Genomic DNA, 20,844 nt, shown 5'->3' on the forward strand with positions numbered 1-20,844 from the left:
CCTGAAATTTCATTCCATTTTTGAAGCAAAATGCTGCTTTGACTCAGAAACGCAATGGTTTTAATTCACTTGTAAATGTTGAAATTGGATACCTCAATTCTTCTGAAAAAAACTAGTAAGCTTTTTTTCATTTCCCTTCCTCTAGATTGTTGAGCTCACTTAAATTTATCTCCCTGTCCCAAACAGTTCCAGCTGTCCAGAAACCTCTATAGTGCTGATTCTGGGACTGCCTAACAAACAATCCAACAAATTCAGTCATGTGTAGGAATGCTTTCTTACTCATTCAAATGGATTGTCAAAAATCTATGAACAATAGATGTATACAAGCATAAATGCTAAGAGGCACAATATTGAACACTTGTCTGTGAATAAATTGAAAGCTATTAAGCTACTGCCAGTCTGAAAATTAAATACCGAATGCCTGCATATTTTGCAAAAGTTTGAGACACTAACAAATTTAAAGAATCATTGCTCAAAAGCTATTATTTTCAGAATGCTCATTAATCAAATAGTTTGGGAGCTGGACAGCTTGTGTCTCTGGCTAAGACCACATTGCAGAAAATTCTGCCTGGCAATGCTTGCCCATTGATTTGCCTTTGTACTTGACTTTTGAGCATGCTGCCCAGCTTCCACATCTGAATCCAGGTTGCAGGGAGAAAGTGACATTATACTTTTTTTTTTTCTTCTTCTTTTGGTCTCTTACACATCCTTTTACTGTGTTTTTTTTTTTTTTTTTTTGTTTGTTTGGTTGGTTGGTTGTTTTTTTGTTGTTTTGTTTTGTTTTGTTTTTAAGGTTTGCACATATTTTTGCCCTAAAGATCTTGGAATGTGTGAAGATCACAAAGGCCTTCAGCTAGTCTTAAACAGCACTGATCATAATGTGGAAACTTGTTACTATTGATTTATGCTGAGTAGTGAGTTACAGGCCTCATTTTCCTACAGCTTGTAACTAAGTATGACATGAATTAGACCCGAATCCACTACATCTACTCACTTTGCCCACTATTTTTATCAGGCTGCCTTCCTCTGGCTTTCTCTTACTCTGTTCCTGCCACACATGGGTTGGCCAGCTTTCATTTAGACTTTTATGGAAGCTGTGTTGTTTTACCATTGTATGGAGGCTCTCTTGGTTACTTAGAAACCTTTGGCAGTGGGAGTCATTTCTTCCACAGCTCTAGCAATTTGTCGTCTAGTGGAAGAAATAAAAGATAGCAGCTGCTGGTGTGCAGAGACCAACATGATATGAGCAGGTTAGATCATCTAATAAGGACTGGAGACTCGAAAGCAGGCACTCTAAATTAAAATGAAAAGCTGATTTATCCACATGATGGGGTCAGAACTTAGACATTCTCATAATGATAAGGCCTGGATTTGAAGATGTGAATTATAACAGTTATGACACTGCTGTCCTTTAATAAAAGATATGTATGTCTGGTAATAAATTTGACTGAAAGTATCAAAAGAACATTTGAACAGCAAATGATCAACACTGCTGCTGTAGTGTCTGTACTGTTTCTGTATTTTTGCAGCAGAAGAAAAGAAGTAAGGACAGACAAGTTGCAAGCACTTGTTTGTTACTTGCTACTTTTAATTACACCAGTTTCTTCACTGTTTCCTATGCATCTTGGCTATGCTCCACATAAAGCACTAATCATCGTTGGCTTTAAATTAACTTCATGATACCAGCGTAGACTAAATTATTGAAGGATTTTCAAGATTATCAGTCTTGACTTATTAATACATTCTGTTGAGGCTGACTCCTCACTTTCTTAGAGGGCATGTCTTTTGATTTAGATGTGCAGCCAAAGCCAAGGAGGGACTCTAAAGGGCTCACAGAGTTTAGGCAAGATGACAGATATTTGTATGGACTGTGAAGAGAATCACAGGGAGGGATTGAACAATAGCACAGATGAGTGTTAAATCCTAATCCAATTCCAGTTGGAAGTGTCCGTGATAGACAACAAGCTAATTACTTTTCCCCATCTGTTGCACAGAAAGACTAGTCCCCCTGCAAATGTGGTTCTTCTCTTCTTCAAAGTTTCACTACATTAGTAAGTTGATGTCAGAACATTTTGTCTTTGTCATTTTTTTTGGTGGCAATTTTCCACAGTGGAGATTAAAGATGTTATTCTGTCCCTCGCTTGTGTTTCCATACTTTGAGACTTGTTTTGTTTACTCACATTCATGTAATTCACAAGCAAATAGCTCCACCTTAAGTTTATCATTACTTTTCCTGAACTTCTCAAAATGTGAAGGTCCTGATTCATACATTTCCTTGTTCTGAAAGGTTAGTAACATACAGACACATAAGGGCAGTTCATGCTATTGTCCAAGACCCTTCATGCATGTTTGGGCTACAAAGTTGAAAGCAAGTCTCTCACTTTCTTAGGAGTACTTGTCAGTAAAAGTATCCAAATGTCAGTTCTGCCCATGCAGTAGAAAAGTTGGCGTTGCTGGTTATACCAAAATTTGGTTACAAAGGACCCCTGAAATCACTTTCTGGATGACATGTGTCTTTCATCTTGCAACTGAAATGCTCTCACAATCAAATAACGAGACTGTTGTTTGGGTCTAACAAAGTCGGTACATTGCCAACGTGCTCATATGACCCAGGGCATGAATGCCACCAGCTGGTTACTTTGGCTGAGAAAGAAGCTGTCCTGTACTGTGAATGCTCAACTGCCATCAAGCAAACCAGTGAAAACACTTCTCCTGGCACAGTAACATCTTCCTTCAAGCAGTCCTTCAGATAAGTATGTCTCGTAACAGCTGAAAGAATTGCAAGTTTTCCCCTGTGCAATAAGGGTCACCTCACAGGCAGTAGCAGATCCAGCCCCTGCCACACCACCAAGCTGGTACCTTTGTTTAGGACAATCACAACAGTACTCGACATTGTCACTAATGGACAGTACTGGGCCTGAAAGGGCAATCTGTTTGTGATGTATAGACCAGCTCACCCAGTGAACACTGCTACACGACCACTAGTAGAGACCTATACATTTGTGGCAAAGGGATGAACATTTGAGAAGTAACTACTGTGTTTTACTAATGTGTCTGGTAGTAAAGGCTGCTAAGTGTGAGTATTCTCCAAAACACTCCCCCTCATATAGCAGAGATGGTTATCAGCTACAGCAGTTGGAACAGATACACAACAGATACAGATGTTCCATATGCATTTACCACATTAAAATTTCTGTCAATGTTCTGGAAGCTGCCTCTGATTTTGGGAAGCATTAACACTGGTTCACTTCACTGATCCTAACACTTCAGGATCACTGCACTGCAAAAACCCTGTCAGGTACAGTCCACTTTTACAGTCCACTTTTTCATAACAGTGCTTTTTTGCTTAGAAGTCAATGCTGTTTAGACCTATGTTGACTTACCTTAGACACTTGTTTGCAGGACACCTATCAAATTTGCTGTATGTCACTACTGGTATTTTAAGCAGATAACAGACCTGCAAGCCATGACAACACACTGGTACGTTTTTATTCTCACCTGGCCAGTGTTCACCTCTCAGCTGCAGCCACAGCTAAAAGAAGCAACTCAGAGCATGGGACCTGGATGAAGTCTGCATGATTGCAAGTTCAATGATGCTCTTTTCCAGACAGTATCTGAGCTGCAAAATTCCCAGCTAGTTTTTGGTTACTTATTTGTGCAGAGCTACTATTCTGCCTACTCTTACTCTGCATGTGCAACACAGGATTTGAACTTCTGTCTATTTCTCCTTATGCCTTTTTCTGTTGGACGCTCCTTCTTTTACTCCACTGTCCAACTCATTCCAACACTACCAGGCTGCACATTTATGCTGCCCACAATTAGTTGCATCATCACACCAGATCACTCTTATTTTGTTTTGTTCTGCTTTGTTTAAGAATACCACTTCTCTCTAGTGTGGCTCTTGTATTTCTCTTCCTGGTATTGAAGATGTCTACCACAACACAGAAATTTGTTACTGAGCAAAGCTTTTCTATGGTCTATATCTTCAGGCAGATGTTGAATCTCTTCATTGTAAAGATGACACTCATAGACACTAGGCCACTCATTGAACCACATCTTACAAAAATGGGTTCTGCCAAAGCAGGGCTCACAAAATTTCAAAATATTTTTGGCAAGCGCTGTTCTAAAATTCAGTTCTCCTCTTGACAGACTAACATCTATTAAAAAAGCTTTGCCAATACCATGAAATATTTTGGCAGTAACACACCTATTTTAAGTTTAATCTTGATTTCTGTTTTTAGTGAGGTATCACTGGATGAGAAAACCAAATGAAACACAACAAACAAATGGAACTGCTTCCCCCAACCCTTGCTCTGCATCAAACCATTTCTCCCTTATTTTGTACCTCTTAAACCAAGGAAATGAGAAAATTTCATTTATGCACCTACTTTGTATTCTGGGGGTATCCTTGCTCCAAATCCAAAGGCTGGAAACATTTTGTCACTGGAAAAGAACAAAGAAGAGTTCCCACAGAGAAATGCATTTTGCTGCAATAAACATTTATTCTTCTGTAAGCATTGATCAAAAATGCAAAGTGGCACAATGGCACAGAAAAGTCTTTTAGGTGAAGAGTCTTACATGGCAGAATGGAAGGGTTATGTATTAGAGAAGGTAGAGTGTGTGCTGGCCAGATGGATAAGCAACGTGGGAGATTTTTCAGGTGAACTCCTAGTATGGAAGTTAAAAACACTTGGAGAACACCAATGAATCAAGATATCTTGCACTTCTCCCACAAATGCAATAACAGACCCATATTACCTCCTCTTCTTCACTATCTGGTTGAAGTGTGAGAGGGAGTTGTCTAACAGCCTGTGACAACAGATTTATTTAATATAAATATGGATGTGCTCCCCCAGCTCAAAAAATGGGTTTAGCGAAGAGATGACTGTAATTAAAAGTGTTTGCAAATGTGGGTTCTTACAGTTGTCCAGGTGCAAAACAGATTTCCTAAAATATTCTAGGATTCAGCCCCAGAAACTTGCAGTTTCTATAAGGCTTTCCACCTGTATCGTTAGTACTCCCATTAAAACATGAAATTATTTTCATCAGGTATAGATTAACTGATAACCTAGCAAACGTGGTGGCATGGTAAATTTGCTTCCAAACACTATGGTGAGGTTGTTCCACTCCAATTAGATCTGTAGAGACAAAAAATCCTGATTCAGAGGACCTGGAAGCTTCAAGGCTGTTAATACCCTTTCAGAAATGCAGTAATGTCTCACACAGCCCACGTCCTGTCAAGTTGCCTCTTCCCAGATGGCAATGTAGAAAACAACAAGCTGTAAGGAATGTCTCGTCCCTGAGTCAGCAAAGCGTTTGATCACACACTTGAGGTTAACAATTCACCCAAACATATGCTTAACTCCAAACACATCCTGAAGCCCCTTTGAAGTCACTGAACTGTGCTCCAGTGCTCTGATGAATCAAATCCCTCATAGGTTTATCTGATCCTGCTCACAGAGTTTCAGGGCCTTTGGAAAAGTTGAGTTTCTGTCACCATTACCGACACTTTCCGAAATCAAAAAAGGGGCAGCAGCTTCAAGTGACTTTGTGTAGTTCAAGACATTGCCACACCAAGTGTCAAGTGAATAACTCAACTTCCCAGACATACTCAGCACAGAGAACAGCACCCATTAAACTCACCAGGCCATGTTGTCTGGTATAGTCTGTGAAAAGCACCATGACATTTCTGATACAAGCCAGGAAAAATGAGAAAGAAGCCCCCTCCCACCCCGAAGCTGGAGTTGCCACCAACTAGAGAACAGATAGAGAAATATTCAGTAGATCACTGGGAAACAGTAATTATTGTCGTCTGATGGCTCAGCTCGCACCATTGTTGTTCTGCTACAAAATTTAGTTGCCACATAAATCTTGGGAGCACAATACTGTGTACCATATGTTACGCTGCGTGATAATGGATCTTGGAAAGGAGGACTAACATAATTTGCATGGTAATGAAACATTTTTTTTCCCGAGATGTCAGAAACAAAGTAGCTGCTGACATTTAATGCTAAACACCTGCTGATAGCTTTCTCTTTGATTAAACACCCCCGGAAGTGGGGAAGCCCTTACAAATAGATACAGATGAGATTTCAGGCACACATTTAGAGGGCAAGAAATAGGAGACCATTAGAAAAGAGTCTGAGGGGAGAAAAAAACCTTGTTTTACGTCAACAATTAAGCCATGGTTGCATTAGAGAATCAAGCCCTGTGGAGCTACAATTTAATTGATCTTGGGTGAGAGCACATAAAGACTAAAACAGTTTTACTTAGGTGGAATGTAAGTAAGTGTCCAAGTTCAATAATGCAATCCAGAAAGCTGACATGGGCTGCAATTACCCAGCCTGGGAGATGCCCAAACCCATACAGTGACCACATTTGTCCTGTAAAGTTCCTTGAGTGTAAGTGTAGGGAATCTGCAGCTCCATCTTCTGTTTTGCTGTAAGTCAGAGACTTGCCCTGAGTGATAGCTCCAGCAGACTGGATTCTCCTGGTGGCAAGACTCCCACATTCCCAATCACCCAGTGTCACATCCCCAGCAGGAAGCTATTCTGCACCAGAGGGCTCTTCTACCACATCCTCAGGATGCCCGCCTCCATGTCTGAATCTCCCGTATCTCCTTTTTGAGTAAGAGCCATGTACTACTACAATTGCCTTGAGACAGAGTAAAGCTTGATCATGTGCACCCTCAAGATGGGCCTCCACATGACTACATGAACTCCTAGAGAGGAGAGGTGTCCTGACAGCTACTCCTGTGCTTAATGCCTTCTCTCAGGCCACTCAGGTAGCACCATGCTCAGTGAGCTTGGCTTCCCCTTGGGAAGATCCTCATTTTCCAAACTTTATACACATAGCCCTGGTATTCTGATCCAAGCTGCTGCGACCAAGGAATTAACTTCCATGTGTTCCCAAAGGTTGACCTTTAAGGGAAGGAAGAAGGGAGCCTTTTGATCATCACAAGTGACAATCCTTGCACAAAACAGATGATTATGGTATCCTCTGACAACATCTCTAAACTTGTGGCTGACAGCTTTCAGAATAAATTCCAATTTTAATGTAAACAACAGTTTTCCTCCTATCACATAAAACTAGGTGTTTAGCTAATATAAATGTCTCACTCTGAAGCAAGCACACTTTTTAATGGCTCACTGACATTCTACAAAGTAACCCTCTCTAGTCTTGAGATACAAGGACATGGGCATTGTCAAATCATTGCCCTCAGGCCACTTAAGGACTTTTGACTTGTTTTGTTTAAATGTGGCCAGAGAGTCCTTGGCACATGCAAGTAAATTGCCAGCACTGCCCTGCTGGAGACAGACTGCCAACAGGACAGGAGAGAAAGTGGAAAAACAAGGGGATTCTACAAAACCTCAGATTTATAAAATCCATCAAGAAAAGGTGGATCCTGGCAGAATCTTTACAAAATTACTCTCTTGCATTGTCTTCACACTTTATACAGTTCTGTGTTTTACACAAGTTTCCTTGAAAATTAAAACTTGGCATAACTTCTTTTAAAAAAATGAAGTACTTGACATGAAGATGAGAAGAAAAAAAAAAAAGCATTGGATTTTGACTTTTATATTTGGTTATGTAAGGGCTGTGACTAGTCATGCAAGCATAGATGTATATGACTGCTTGTACATTTTCCTGTCAAACAGGCATATATTACTGAAAGATACCAGAGACTGAACAGTTCTGGATTATACCCTGAATGTAAAATCAAGGACAGTGTTCAGGTTCAGTGTTTGTATTGGTAAATGTAAATTAATGAGCTGGATTAATGTCAGGGCTAAAAGACTGCAGTCTTCTAAGCAGAAATATAACCAGTTACAGACCCTGAGTAACACCTCAACAGTAACATAATGCACAGAAGAGAATGGCTTCTGAAAATATCCCATACTGTCCTTTTGGAACAATGCTCAGTTTTAGTCACCCATTCTTCAAGCTATCTAGTGGAAACAGAGGAAGCACAATGACAAATCAACACATTAATAGGGGCACAGGAGAGAGAGATTTCAGTAAGCTGTACTGCACAGAAGGGAGAAGAGACTAACACAGGAAATAGTAAGGTTTTGTAAATTGGTAAGTGATACAGATAATGATATCTTGTTCTGTTTCACTTGGAAGCCAATGGTAACTGGAAGGTAAGAAATATATTTAAAGATAAGAAGACAAAAGAATGAACATTCTAAAAATCATGTCTCATTAACTGCTGGTGCCCTCTGACATAAAGTATCATTGAGACCTGGAGTTCAGCTTTGTTCTGAGGATTTTCTTTTCCTAGTAACAAGGAACAGTATTTAGATGAAATTGTTCCACTAGGTGAAATTATTTTATAATCAGGCATTACAGAGTCTTTTGCAACTTCCTGTGAAGCTGCTGGCTTAGATGATGCTGGAGATAGAGGTGGCTACTCATCAGTGTGACAACACCTGTACTCAGAAGGGAAAACAAGAGCCACCAGGACTATGTTATCTGGAGATTAGTTCCTTTTTAAAATCTAAATTGGGAATCTAATTTCTTATTGCATGGAGTAAATGTAGGGGGAAAAATGGCCTATATTTTTCTATATGCCACTTATTCATTCTGAAAAATGAACTTCTGGCTAGCCACACAGGTAGCTTCTTAAAGAGCCTCAGCATGAAAACCTGCTCACTTTATACTGGAGCAATATAGTTGCAGTAGTTGTACAAAAGATACAGTTAAAGAGGAAGAAAAAGAAACACTGGGAATATAAAAGCAACACTAAAAACTCATTTTTGGTTTCAAGCAACCAGGAATCTTAAATTGGCAGCTCCTTGAGATTCTTGCAAGGAATATACCTGTTTAGCATCCCTGGGTATTAAGCTGTCACTTGTAATTTCAGTTTGGGGTCAGAACAGAATTACCAGGAAGATATTTTTAAAGTGCAACACTAGATGCAGCAAAATCAATTACTTTGCCTTTCATTTTCAATTCCAGTCTTAAAAGAATAAACAGTGAATCTCCACTGGTCTACACGCTTTTCCAGTGATAAAATTAGATATTTTTCCTCTGTTAAAAAGAAATTTGAAATTGCCATAATAAAAGGGGAATACCTGTTATACATTTAATTGAGACAAGTGTGAATGGGGTGGGGAGGGAGAGGAGAGGACAGGGAGAGGAGAGGACAGGAGAAGGGAAGGGGAAGGAACAGGAACGGGGGAGAAGGAAAAGGAAAAAGAAAAATGAGAAAACAGAAAATGACACAAACAAAATAAAGCCATATCTAAACTCAATTAAAATTGCAATCTTTCATGTTCAAGGAGTGAACTGGAAGAAAATGAGCTGAATTAAGTGTTTCTTTTCTAAAGCATATGAATGAATCATGTTCCTGAGTGTATTATTTAGTACTTAGAAGGGCTTGATGCCAGTAGATTCTGAATCATGACAGCTTACAGGGATTAGCAGCAGTTCCAAAGAAGATACAGAAATCATTTGAAATATTTAAACTTCTTCAGTTCCTGCTTTGCAAGCAGAGATAGGTAAATAAAGGACATGATCTATAGGATCATATAGGGCCAAAAAAAAACTGTTTGAGAGGAAGGGACAAGAGCCCATCTGCTTCACCCCCTGCAGTCCTGCACACCCACTCTCACTCCTCCCGGGTGTGTAGGGGTAGAGCCAGGCTGTGGTCCAGCTCTGTCTGCCCTCCGCCTGAGTCAGAACAACCACAAGAGTTTGGCAGCAGCAGGGTTTCCTCCCCTAAAATTGTATTCTGGAGTAGCAGGAATGAACCGATTCTCATACATCTTGGTAACAAAACAGAGCTAGAAGCATGCAAATCAATAGCGAGTCACTGCAACAGCTACACTGTTTGGTCTGTCATAGACAGAGATGCTACACAATCATGCTGCAAAATCCTTAGATTTAAATTCATTCACTATCTTTAATTACAGCTCTTAGTCACCTTAGGGGAGCTGGAACCTGCTGAACACTGAGAAATAGATACCATCATGTAATTGGGTTTCAAGAATATGAGAGAAGTGCCTGTCTCACCTGCAAGGGAATAATTAATGAAGCAGGGGATACAAATTCCCTGAAGCTAACCGCTGAAAGGCATCAACACGAAATAACTAACAAAGCCAAGTCCAGGTACAATAGATTTAAGCTTCCCCTTGTTAACATTTGAAGAACAGCAAAAGCAGCTCTGCAGGGTAAAAATAGAAAGCAAACTCAGAAATTCTTAGACTGAGGAAAAGTAAATACAGAAAAAAAATAATCATCAGAGTTTGAGAGAGGAGTAGGTTAAGCAAAACAAAATGGCAATAAGATATATTACTTACTAGAAGAATAACTTAATAAAATGGCATATTCAGGAACCAAAATGTCATGCCTCCCTGTTATAATAACAATAAATTGCAATGACCTGATTTATATGACCCAATTCAGTAAAACTTATCTTGAAAAAGTGGAATGTCGTAAGTGGGAGTAAAGTAGGGAAGGGGATGCTGCAAAAGGCTACACTGAGTTACATTTAACTTATGAAATCCAGGCAGTTTCCAGGTAATTCTATGAATTGTAAGAGGTTGTCAGTATGTCCTTGTAGCTTCCAAAACCTTAACTATAGTAAATTGGCCATGTGGCACCATTTATGGAAAACTGTACCATGACTGACGAGGCCATTCTTACACAGACTGTAATTTTGGAAAGTTAAAACTTAACATGACTTTAAGATTTCACTAGGCAGCAGGTTGCTCCCATCACGTAACATGCAGATCATGGGGAACCTCAAACAAAACAGTGCTGGGGCCCTTCCTTCTCGAAGCACAAGCGTAGCTTTCCAGTTTGAGGGTGTACTGCATTAAGCAACCTCCAGAACAAAAGCTTTGCTAGCTAATTTTGTCATTTTTTACAAATTACAGTGAAAATGGTTGGTCAGAGACTTTTCTCTGCAAACAAATTCTATCAGAAAAATGTCTATGTATAAGGGATGGGCTGGGAAGAAGGGAATACAGGTCTGTGTTGGCATAAGTATGCAGGGAGGTGCTAGGAGAGAAATCTCTCATCAAATGTTCTCAGGATACAAATGAGCTTTCTAGGATGAGTGTAATAAAACTGTTACAGAGATTATATTGTGATTTAATGTGACCAAACGAGTAGTTGATGTAATTTTACTAAAATCAAAATGACATCCAGTCAAAATGAAGAACATTATCAAAACAAGCCTCAGTAAAAGTTTAAGTGAAATATACTGATAACTAAACACTCAGCTAGGCATCATTGAATATGCAGGAGGAAACAGGGAAATGCTCTCTGTTATCTGCTGATTTGGAATCTCTGATCAAGGCTGATTTCACATTAATTTGAAAGAGATGGTGAGAATTAAGGGTTGCCCATTTTTAACTGAGAGCGATATGATATACAAATATCCTGCTACGGTCTACTCAGGCAAAAAGTGTCCAGTTTCTCCAAAAATAAGTAAACATGCAAGAGATTTAGAAGATGGTATTCATTTATGGACTGATGGGTTTTCAAATGGGAATAATTGACAGCTTTGCTACATGCTATTATAGAGCGGATGAGTAGAATAATTACATCCTTAACAATGCAGGGAGGAAATTTACGCTTCTGAAATTGTGGAAATGGTTGTGTTGATTGCAAATGTACCAGATACCAAACTGCTGGCACATTTGACATCAGGAAAAATGGCACAACAAATTGCTATCTCCTTTATATATGCTTACGTATTTATACTTATTAATACTTCTTTGTATGAATATCTAGTCTCTACACCACTAGGTGATCTGGTATTTTAGACAGTTCGTAGGGTTTTGTATTTCAAGCCATTCTCTTCAGAAAGAGATGCTGACAGAGAAATCACAAAGGTACCAGTCTGCATAGTACTGGCAAAGTGTCAACTACTGCACGGAACAAAGCTCTTACTCAGAGGAGAAAAAAATAGTAAAGACTGCCTAGAAAAGCCCTGCAGAAGGTTCTGATTTTGATGTATCCACCAGCTGACAGAATGCAGCAGGGTGGAGGAACAGCACACAGAGGAAGAAGTTGTTTTGATAAGAAACTTGGAAGGAACTGCTCATGACTGATACACTGACACAGGCAGTGACTGCCTGGCAGAACAGGCAGTGTAAAGAAGACACAAAGATGAAAACTTGGTAAGGGAAAAGGCAGAGCTGTAAAAACTGACAGTATCTGACCAGATACAGGGCAGCTGCAGATTCATATATACATGTAAGTATATATGTATATATACATATATAAGTATATGAATATGAATTGTTATGAAATCCCCATCCCAACACTGTTACAGTAGACTAAATCTCCTGTACTAATTCTTGGGATAAAAGTGGTGACTGTAGAAACTCCTCTTTGGCATCAGTCACCAAATGTAAATCAGCAGACACTGCAGAGGCAAACACTAAATGTGTGTATGCAGGTACTATATAATTGTACCAACCTAGGTCTTCAACTGTTAAATCCAAGGGTTTTCAATCCAGCTTGGTGATTAAAAGTATTAGCAAGCCCTTTTTTGCCTGTGCAGTTCTAGTTCTGGGTTATCCAAATACTTCAGCATGTTTACCCACACCAGAGATAATGCTTAATGATCAATGTAAGCTACAAGTTTTTCTTTATAGGCTATTGTTCTCCTGTTTCTCTTTTGTTTTCTGTCTATGTAAATTTGGTCCTATTAAAGCACTAAATAAAAAGATTCATGTCTTTTCCCCCATGGTTTTTAAATTTGTTTAGATATGCTAATCAGCTTTTTTGCTTAATAGCCTCCAGAAAGGTTGTTTCTGTAATTAAAGTGATAAAGAGATATGCTAAATAATTAACCATATTTTTTATTTATTGATCTGCATGGGTAGATTAAATTTTAACATCTATGGCTCTACATAGTGATTTCATTAAAATTCAATGTTGCATGTAGTGCCAGTTATTCTAGGCATCAATCTTTTGTCCCAGTTTTAATGAACTACTATTATATTACCATCTCAACCAAAGGAAGTTCCTGCTTTTCTCCTTGTCTCTGCCCAAATTACGTCAAGGTATTTAATTCAGAGCCCGCCAGACAAGTAACTCTCAGACTCTTCATCGACAAACCCAGACACAGCTTTGGGATGAATGACCTGGTAAGTAATTCTCAGGGACAAGGCTCCAGAAGTAAAAGAAAAACAAAACACACTGCAAGGTTTAAACTCTGGAAACTTTTTTTTCCACCTAAAGCCTCAATTCAGAATACAGCATTTAGTTACCTACCGACCTTTGTATCTGGGACCAGTTGTACTGATTTATACAAATCTTCTGCAGCATGTAGTGCATCATATATACTTTGTCCTCTTCCTTCTCCGTAACTGTCCACTGCTGGTTACCTCAGGAAATGTGTTTCTGGGATAGAGGGACTTTCTACCTGACTTAGTTTGACTGCCCTTAGTTTTTTCCATTCTTAGATCTTCACAGAAAGGGATGGGCTGGACCAGGAACTCTTTCTCTTTTCAAAATTTTCCGTCTTAATTTTCAAGTGCACTTTACTGCATGAAGGAATGAAGCTTTTGTACATGATTTTCAGAGTGAACGCACTCCCTCAGGCCTAAAATACTGGAGAAGAAAAAATAACTAGCAAGTTTTGCATTCTGTTAGCTACTGCTGCAATTCATTGATTGCAGAAGAATTCATTGATTGTTGAAACTCTGACTGACTTCAGGACTTTCCTATCTTTTGTGGAATGTGGCCAGTCTGAATATTTTAGAGATATTCTACACATAAATTATTTCTATATTTTGTGGGAGTAATGTACTTTCTGCCCATTAGTGGCCTTTGGGGATATTGCTCGACAAGTGTGTTTTACACAAGCAGTTTATTTGTTAACACATGATCTTAGCATAAATGTTAGTTTTAGGGAGCTAATTTAGTATTTAAAGACTTTATTTGCCTAAATGAAAAAGGACATTAGTGTCAGGAAATAGATAAAATTTATTGTCTACATGTTTCAAGGGCTCTTGGGAAAAAAAATAAAAAAAAAAAATCAATATTTTTAAGAGTTAACACGTATTTAAAATAATTAAGATCTAACTTTTGAAATATATTTTGAATACAAATTAAATGAGGACCGATTTTATGGTATTGTTTTACAGAACTATGTAGTAGAACACACAGAAACATAAGCTGAATACATAGATCAGAACAGGGGTTGACCATCAGGAATAGGAAGCTCCATAAATATCCAGTGTATCAAATGCTTTAAGTATTTGAAAAGATACTTTAAGTATTTGAGTATAAAATACTTTAAGTATTTGAAAAGATCTTTTGTCTTTTTCAAAGTAGAAGCATTGATTTGACCATATAATAGGCAACTCTAACTTTTGTGAGTGCTTTTTACTAATCTGGTAAAGACTTCTGAATTTATGTACAAATGTGTGTGTAAAAATTAATCATAAAGATAATCCATGTATATGGGAGATACTGAACAGTGTAACATTTGGGCGTGGAAGGAACAATTAGCAGGAAAGTTTGCATTCAGTAAAACTCTTAACTCCATCTTTGTGCCACCTATATTTTGCATAATACTTCAATGTTTGCTTGAGTCAGGCTAAATTCAATGAGATTAGATAATAAGCTCTAGTGTCTGCTGAATCAGGACAGAGATTTTAATGCAAAAATAAATATTTAATGTTATATAACAAGATTCTTAATAAGCAGAAGGGAACGGTAAGCTACTAACTGCAGAAATCAGATTTCAAACAGAATCAGATTTTGCAGGTTGTGCCATGAGCTTCACTCACAATACCATCATTAAAACCTGTAATAATGTAACATAATTGAGGAAGTATTTAAGCTTTTAGCACTCTGTGTATGTAACAGCATTTATTATAAAAAGGAAGCTATTTTCAGCCCCTTTCCAACTCATTTTCAGGTTGGAAAGAATGAAAGATGAGCTGCGCTCATGGCTAGTTGGTTGTATTCCAGCACTGGTAAAACAAATCTTCGAGATCAAAGGGCCAGCCATTTTAATAAACAGTGTGCACTACTGTTATTGTGACTTATGGCTTTGATCTGCAGAGAGGGAAGCTATAAAATAGCACAAAAGAGAAATGAATTTTTTACTGCATGGTTAAGTGCTAACCATACATATTACATATATGTCTATCTAATATATATTGTACACATACCTATATATTTATACTGATATGGGAAAAAAACTCTAGGCGTATACATGTAAGTACCTTGGTATAGAGCTCTATGTGCTTACATGTGAGATCACAGCAAAACTACACCTATCTGGGGAAAAGTACTTGTTTTATCTAGAGACAGAAGTTTTCACAGAAGTTTCCAGATTGTGATACTGGGAACAGGCTTAGGCATATGCCAGTGTATGTGCTGAGGGCACATCCCAGTACAATTCGGGTGCTGGTTCTTGCCTACAAAAGCAGCTGTGCTTTACTTTGAGGCTTACAGGCATGGTCTTCCCACTGTTACTCAGACTGTGCATCCTCCTGCAGAGCACAGGAGCTCTGTCCCTGTCCACATGCCTCAGTTTCTTTTGATGGAAGCCAGGATGTGTGAAGGTGATGGGACAAGAGGTAGGCCAGGTCCTGATTTGCAGTCAGGACACAGCCAGCCCTTCTGCTGGGACGGAGCAGGAAGAAAGCATTCCCTGATTCCCCAGTTTAGCCATAGGCTTACAAAAAATTGTTGTTCTATGCTGAACATGAGCAGTTTCATGATGCAAAGGAAGAACATTTGGGGAGCAGTTGCCATGGAGAACAGGAGCCATTTAAAATTATTATCACATATCTTACAGAGATTCATGTTTTACATGACATAAGATCTTGGTTCACAAGTCTGATATTTTAACTGTTGAATGATTTTGTCTTTCCTCATGACTGGGTATTCAACTAGTAGAATCTTTCAGATACACCTACTATCCATCCTCTAAAAGTTGCATTCTCTTGAAGGGGTCCAAAAGGAAGGGTTGGACAAAACCACCTTGCAGAGTTGGTGAAGGTAAGAAGAGAAGTCCTAAGCCAGCTGTAGTGCACGAGGGGACAGCTATAACCTCATCTGTCATATACATTTGGCAACTCATTGCTCAAAACATGAAGAGGGAACTCACGCACATTTGGCAGTGATGAAGTAAACTGATTTTTTAGAATCCTAGCAAGGCTGATACTGCCGGTATGGAGAAATCACTTCATTTGACTTCTGATCCAGAGAACACAGTACTAAAATTACTGAGGTAAAGAATAAATATGGAACGAGGCAGAAGCAATTCCTTTTGATACCAAATACTTCAGTGCCCAATGATTTTTCATCATTTTCATCTGTTTCTCTATGCCACAAAAAAGGCTGAGTAGACCTGCTTAATTTCAAGACAAAATTGTAACAGTGATATAATTCTTTATATAAAAGAAAGCTTGTGGAAATGTTTAAATGGATATGTATATTTCTCACTTATTGCTTTATTATGTCCTCTTTTAACATTCATGAGTAATTTATCTTAAAATAAATTATTCTCCTTGGAGCTGTCTGCTTATTTTACCCAATAGTTTCAGTAATAAGTTTTTATGCATTTTTCCCTTTCCAGTATTTCAAACTACATTTTAGAGCCTAACTCCTTAAAACTAATGAATGTTTCTTCTTCTTTTATGATCCATTGCTGTTGTTGCTTAGCCACTGATTATATCACGTACAAACTTTATCTTCTCTCTTATGACAAATGTTGTTATAGTCTGAAACAATTCCATCACATAAAAAGTATTAAGTCTTTTGTGCCTGTGAACAGCTCTTACATTTCCTGTACCATTATCAGATTGGCCTATTCCTTCAGGACTGCAGCGTTTCCACAATCAGGTAAATAATCAAAGTCTATTTCTCATTCTCTGAATATTGCTGATGAAAGAATGAATGTTATTCTTTCATGCTTAACTACGCAGAGCAGGGCTATTCATTTAACTGTTTCAGGAGTCCCTGAACCATGAAGATAAATGGCTTTTGGATGAGCAGGGATTATTCCACTGTATCAAGGGATGTGAGGCAGCACTTAATTTGGAGGATTAACTACTTAGGGTTACATTATGTTAGGCTGATATGTACAGAAACCTACATTATGAGAAGACTTGGCTTGAATGTATTTTCCGTGGCTTGGGATGAAACAATTTCTGGGTACAAATTATAAAATTTCAGGTAAGAGCACTGCCATCTTTGTAGGCTTGTTTTTTAATCTTACTGAAGACATGTCCCTGTGCAAACGATGAGCATTCTGGCTCTAAACAGCCTCTAGGTTCAATGAGCCCCCGCTTTTCACTTCTGTCTGATCTTTACCTGGGAACATAAATCCTCCTTCAGCATTTGAAGCACAACTGAGCTCATTGGAGCAGTAATGGCTCTGTGCACATTACAGATTTTCAACTGAATTTGAAACTTGTTTTTTTAAGAATTGTAAATACGGAAGATTTCACAGAATCACAGAATGGTTGAGGTGGGAAGAGACCTCTGGAGATCATCTAGTCCAACCTCCCTGTTCAAGCAGAGTCCCCTAGAGCACATTACTCAGAATCGTGCCCAGCTGGCTTTTGAATATCTCCAGGGAAGGAGACTCCACAAGCTCTCTGAGCAAGCTGTTTCAGTGCTCAGACACCCTCAGGGCAAAGAATTTTTTCCACGTATTCAGACAGAACTTCCTGTCTTGCAGATTCTGCCCATTGCCTTTTGTCCTTTTGCTGGGCATCACTGAGAAGAGTCTGGGAATATTACACAAAACAAACTCCTACATAGAACCTAAAATTACTCTGTGAGAACGTTTGGTTCTCTTGTTTTCTTTAGAGAAATTATTATAAGGTTTAATTTCCAGTTTATTGGATCCAACACATGCAAGTATAAAGAAGAGGTTCTCATTTGGCATTTTTCCTCAGAAATCACTGACCATGATGAACCAACTTGTCCATGGGAATGTATTTATTGTGTCAGAACTTGAGAGCATGTATCAGTCAAACACATGCCAGAAAAGTGACACTTCCCCAGGACAAGAAAATCTGGCTTTTGTTCACTCCTAGTCCATAGCTTGTAGGGCCTTAGTTGTGCTGACTGGCAGCAACAGGAATTTTTTGTAGCACAATAGAAATGAATGAAACTGATGATTTCATTTTAAAATGGCTAGTATTTTTCATATTGATTAGAATATGCTATATTGAGAGAATAATCCTGATTTTTGGATAAATATCTCCATACAGGAGGGTCTGGGTCACTAACTATTTCATTTTCTTAACAAATGCACCTTAAGTGGTGAAATAAATAAATAAAAACAATCTGTGTGCATGAACCAGCTCTTATTTCTTATTCCTTTCATTATTTTTTAGTATACCAATCCACTGAATTTATTAGTGGATTAATTTAATAGCATTTATTAAATTAATGGATAATCACTGTGGAATTATCAGCTCACTTACAATAAAATATTAATTTTCTTAGGCTCATTGACTACATTTGACCATCAAATTCTTACAGAAATTGTATCAGGGCAGTATTTTCTTCATTCTTTTTCAAGAAGGCATTTCATTACCATGCAAATGGCAGTGCCTCTGAGCAGGCTAATTAGCATATGCGACATGTAACATATAAACCACGGAATTAAGTCCCTCCACAATTTATACAGAAAGTGTAATCAAATTTGACTGGAAATACCATTGTTTTTTTTGAGATCTGGCATTTACACACGGCAAAGTGGTGGGTGGATGTCTATTACATGTGCAAAGATGAGAAAGAATAATTGTGTAAGATACTATGCATCACCAGCAAAGAAAGAACATTTAAAGGAAATGTACTTGGTAATTAGATTAATAATGGGCAATTAATCTGATAGAGACAGACAGCCTATTCAAAAGCAACAGAAGTACATAATGTAATCAAAGCATATTTGGCCCAATTACTTGCATTTGTTTATTTATTTACTGTCATGTTGTGTGCACATATTATCAGTATCTTTTAATATTCATTTTGGAAGATACTGCAATATTTGAGAAGCTAACAGAACACTGAAAAAGACCACAAATTTAAATCTAAGAACAGACATGGCCCCTAAGCAGCTTAAGCAACTACAAATTTAGTTTCAGATCTTGGGAACACTTTCCTGTAGGATGGCGCAGACCATACTCCCAAGCGTATGAGAAAGGACGCTGTCAGCAACTGCGAAACAGGCTTCAAGCTTAATACAAATGAAAAATCCACTCAAACATGTAATTTTGGCAGGTGGATAGAAACTCAAAACTTAGCACATATATCAGCCAAACAGCCAAAAATCAGACCTTTCATTGCCATGAAACTAATTTAAACCCACTGTCACTCTCACCAGTGTGGTATGGTACAGTAAACTTTCTGTCATGCAGTCATTTCTCTTACATGACTAAACATGGAGCTACTGCAGCTGGCAGCAGGCAGTCATTGATTTCACACTGTGAAAACACTTTCTAAAGACATCTCTGTTATCAAATGTGGTTATTTACCTGTCATAGTCTTGGCAAATCTCCCCAACAGCTACCAAAGCTTTCAAGTACTCATTGGGTTGATAGGGGTGGATATAGTGCAGTGAGCAGCTGTTCCTAGGATCACCATTGGATGCGGTGAAATCTATAGCTACCTGGAATAGAAGAAAAGTCAATGTGTTGTGGTGCTGTTCTGGGAAAGAGTATAGCCACACGAAACATTTATCTTTACCAAAACCAATTTTCTGCAGAGACTGCAACCTTAAAGCAAAGGTCATTTCGCAGTGTACTTAATCAAATTTGAATGAGGATAGTAGCAATAACTATTTCTAAAAGTATACAGCAGCTAATAAAATAAGAGTTAATAAAACTAAAATGGTATAACTAGAAAAAAAAAAAAAAAGCTGGATAATTATTCAATGTGGGGAATTATGCTCTAATAAAAATGAATCAAATTATCTCTAGGTTCTCAAACTTAATTAAATTATTCCAGCTCAGGTAATGTTCAGGACATAAACGTTGTGCAGCTAAAACGTCCCTAGAGAGTTAAAAATTCTACTCAAACTATAAATCAAAACTCCATTCAGGCACATTTCTTAGCTATTTTGCACCTTCTTGTGTCTGTAATAATATTCTCGGTGACTACAGTAAATACTCTGGTGGATTTTTTTATCTTCAAAGCATCTTCTAAGTACTAAATAATTAACCCTCCCAATTACATGGATGATAGCAACCTTAAAGGTGAGCTGCAGGATGAAAATACAGCTTGAATCCTGCACAGATTTTTGTGTTGAAAAGGCTTATGGGAGGTTGTGGGAAGCATTCAATGCCAAAACAAGTATATTAAAGAATCCTTTTAAATTTAATTTCTCCATTTTAGAATTCTGTTTATCCTCCTCACTGAAGAGATAATCTTGCATGCATTTTTCTGTGATATGACTGGCACGGATTGGAAAGCTCTTTCCTGAATTTGTGATGTTGCTTTCAAGGAATTCCGAAGAGGAGCATCAAGAAAACCATCTGGTCTCTTAGAGGGAACAAAGCCATTTACAAACTTCCTTACAATCTTCTTCAGTGACCTCTTCCTCCAAAAACCCTGCTATATCTGGATCTTCAATAGCTACAGATGTACTGAATTCAGTTTGTAGTTCTACTGTGCAGTTGAAATGTAAGGGGCTTGCTGAGGGCTGCAAAAAGAACTTTGAAAGTCCCAGCTTGCCTCTGCGAACGTGCACCTTCCCCAGCTGGAGTCTGCTTGGCACGGGGAAGACTATTTTACACAGCTATAAAATGAAAATGAAACATGACATTTTCATTCTCCCTTAAAAAAGACACAGTCCTGAAAGTTTCTTGTTGCTGTTGCTAGAAGCTAAAAGAGAAATATCATGCT

At 38.2% G+C, this 20,844-nt stretch overlaps 1 protein-coding gene across 1 annotated transcript in view; it reads right to left on the reverse strand.

Moving 5' to 3' along the window:
- CPNE4 (copine 4) overlaps positions 1-20,844 on the reverse strand; it is a 225,409-nt gene that overhangs the window by 19,160 nt on the left and 185,405 nt on the right. The window contains exons 11-12 of the mRNA XM_032181441.1: positions 19,476-19,609; positions 4,389-4,443 (exon numbers count right to left, since the gene is read on the reverse strand). Coding sequence (XP_032037332.1) covers positions 4,389-4,443; positions 19,476-19,609 — 189 coding nt within the window. The remainder of the gene's footprint in view (positions 1-4,388; positions 4,444-19,475; positions 19,610-20,844) is intronic.

Source organism: Aythya fuligula, chromosome 2 (genome assembly GCF_009819795.1).
Source record: "Aythya fuligula isolate bAytFul2 chromosome 2, bAytFul2.pri, whole genome shotgun sequence".
Taxonomy (NCBI): Eukaryota; Metazoa; Chordata; class Aves; order Anseriformes; family Anatidae; genus Aythya; species Aythya fuligula.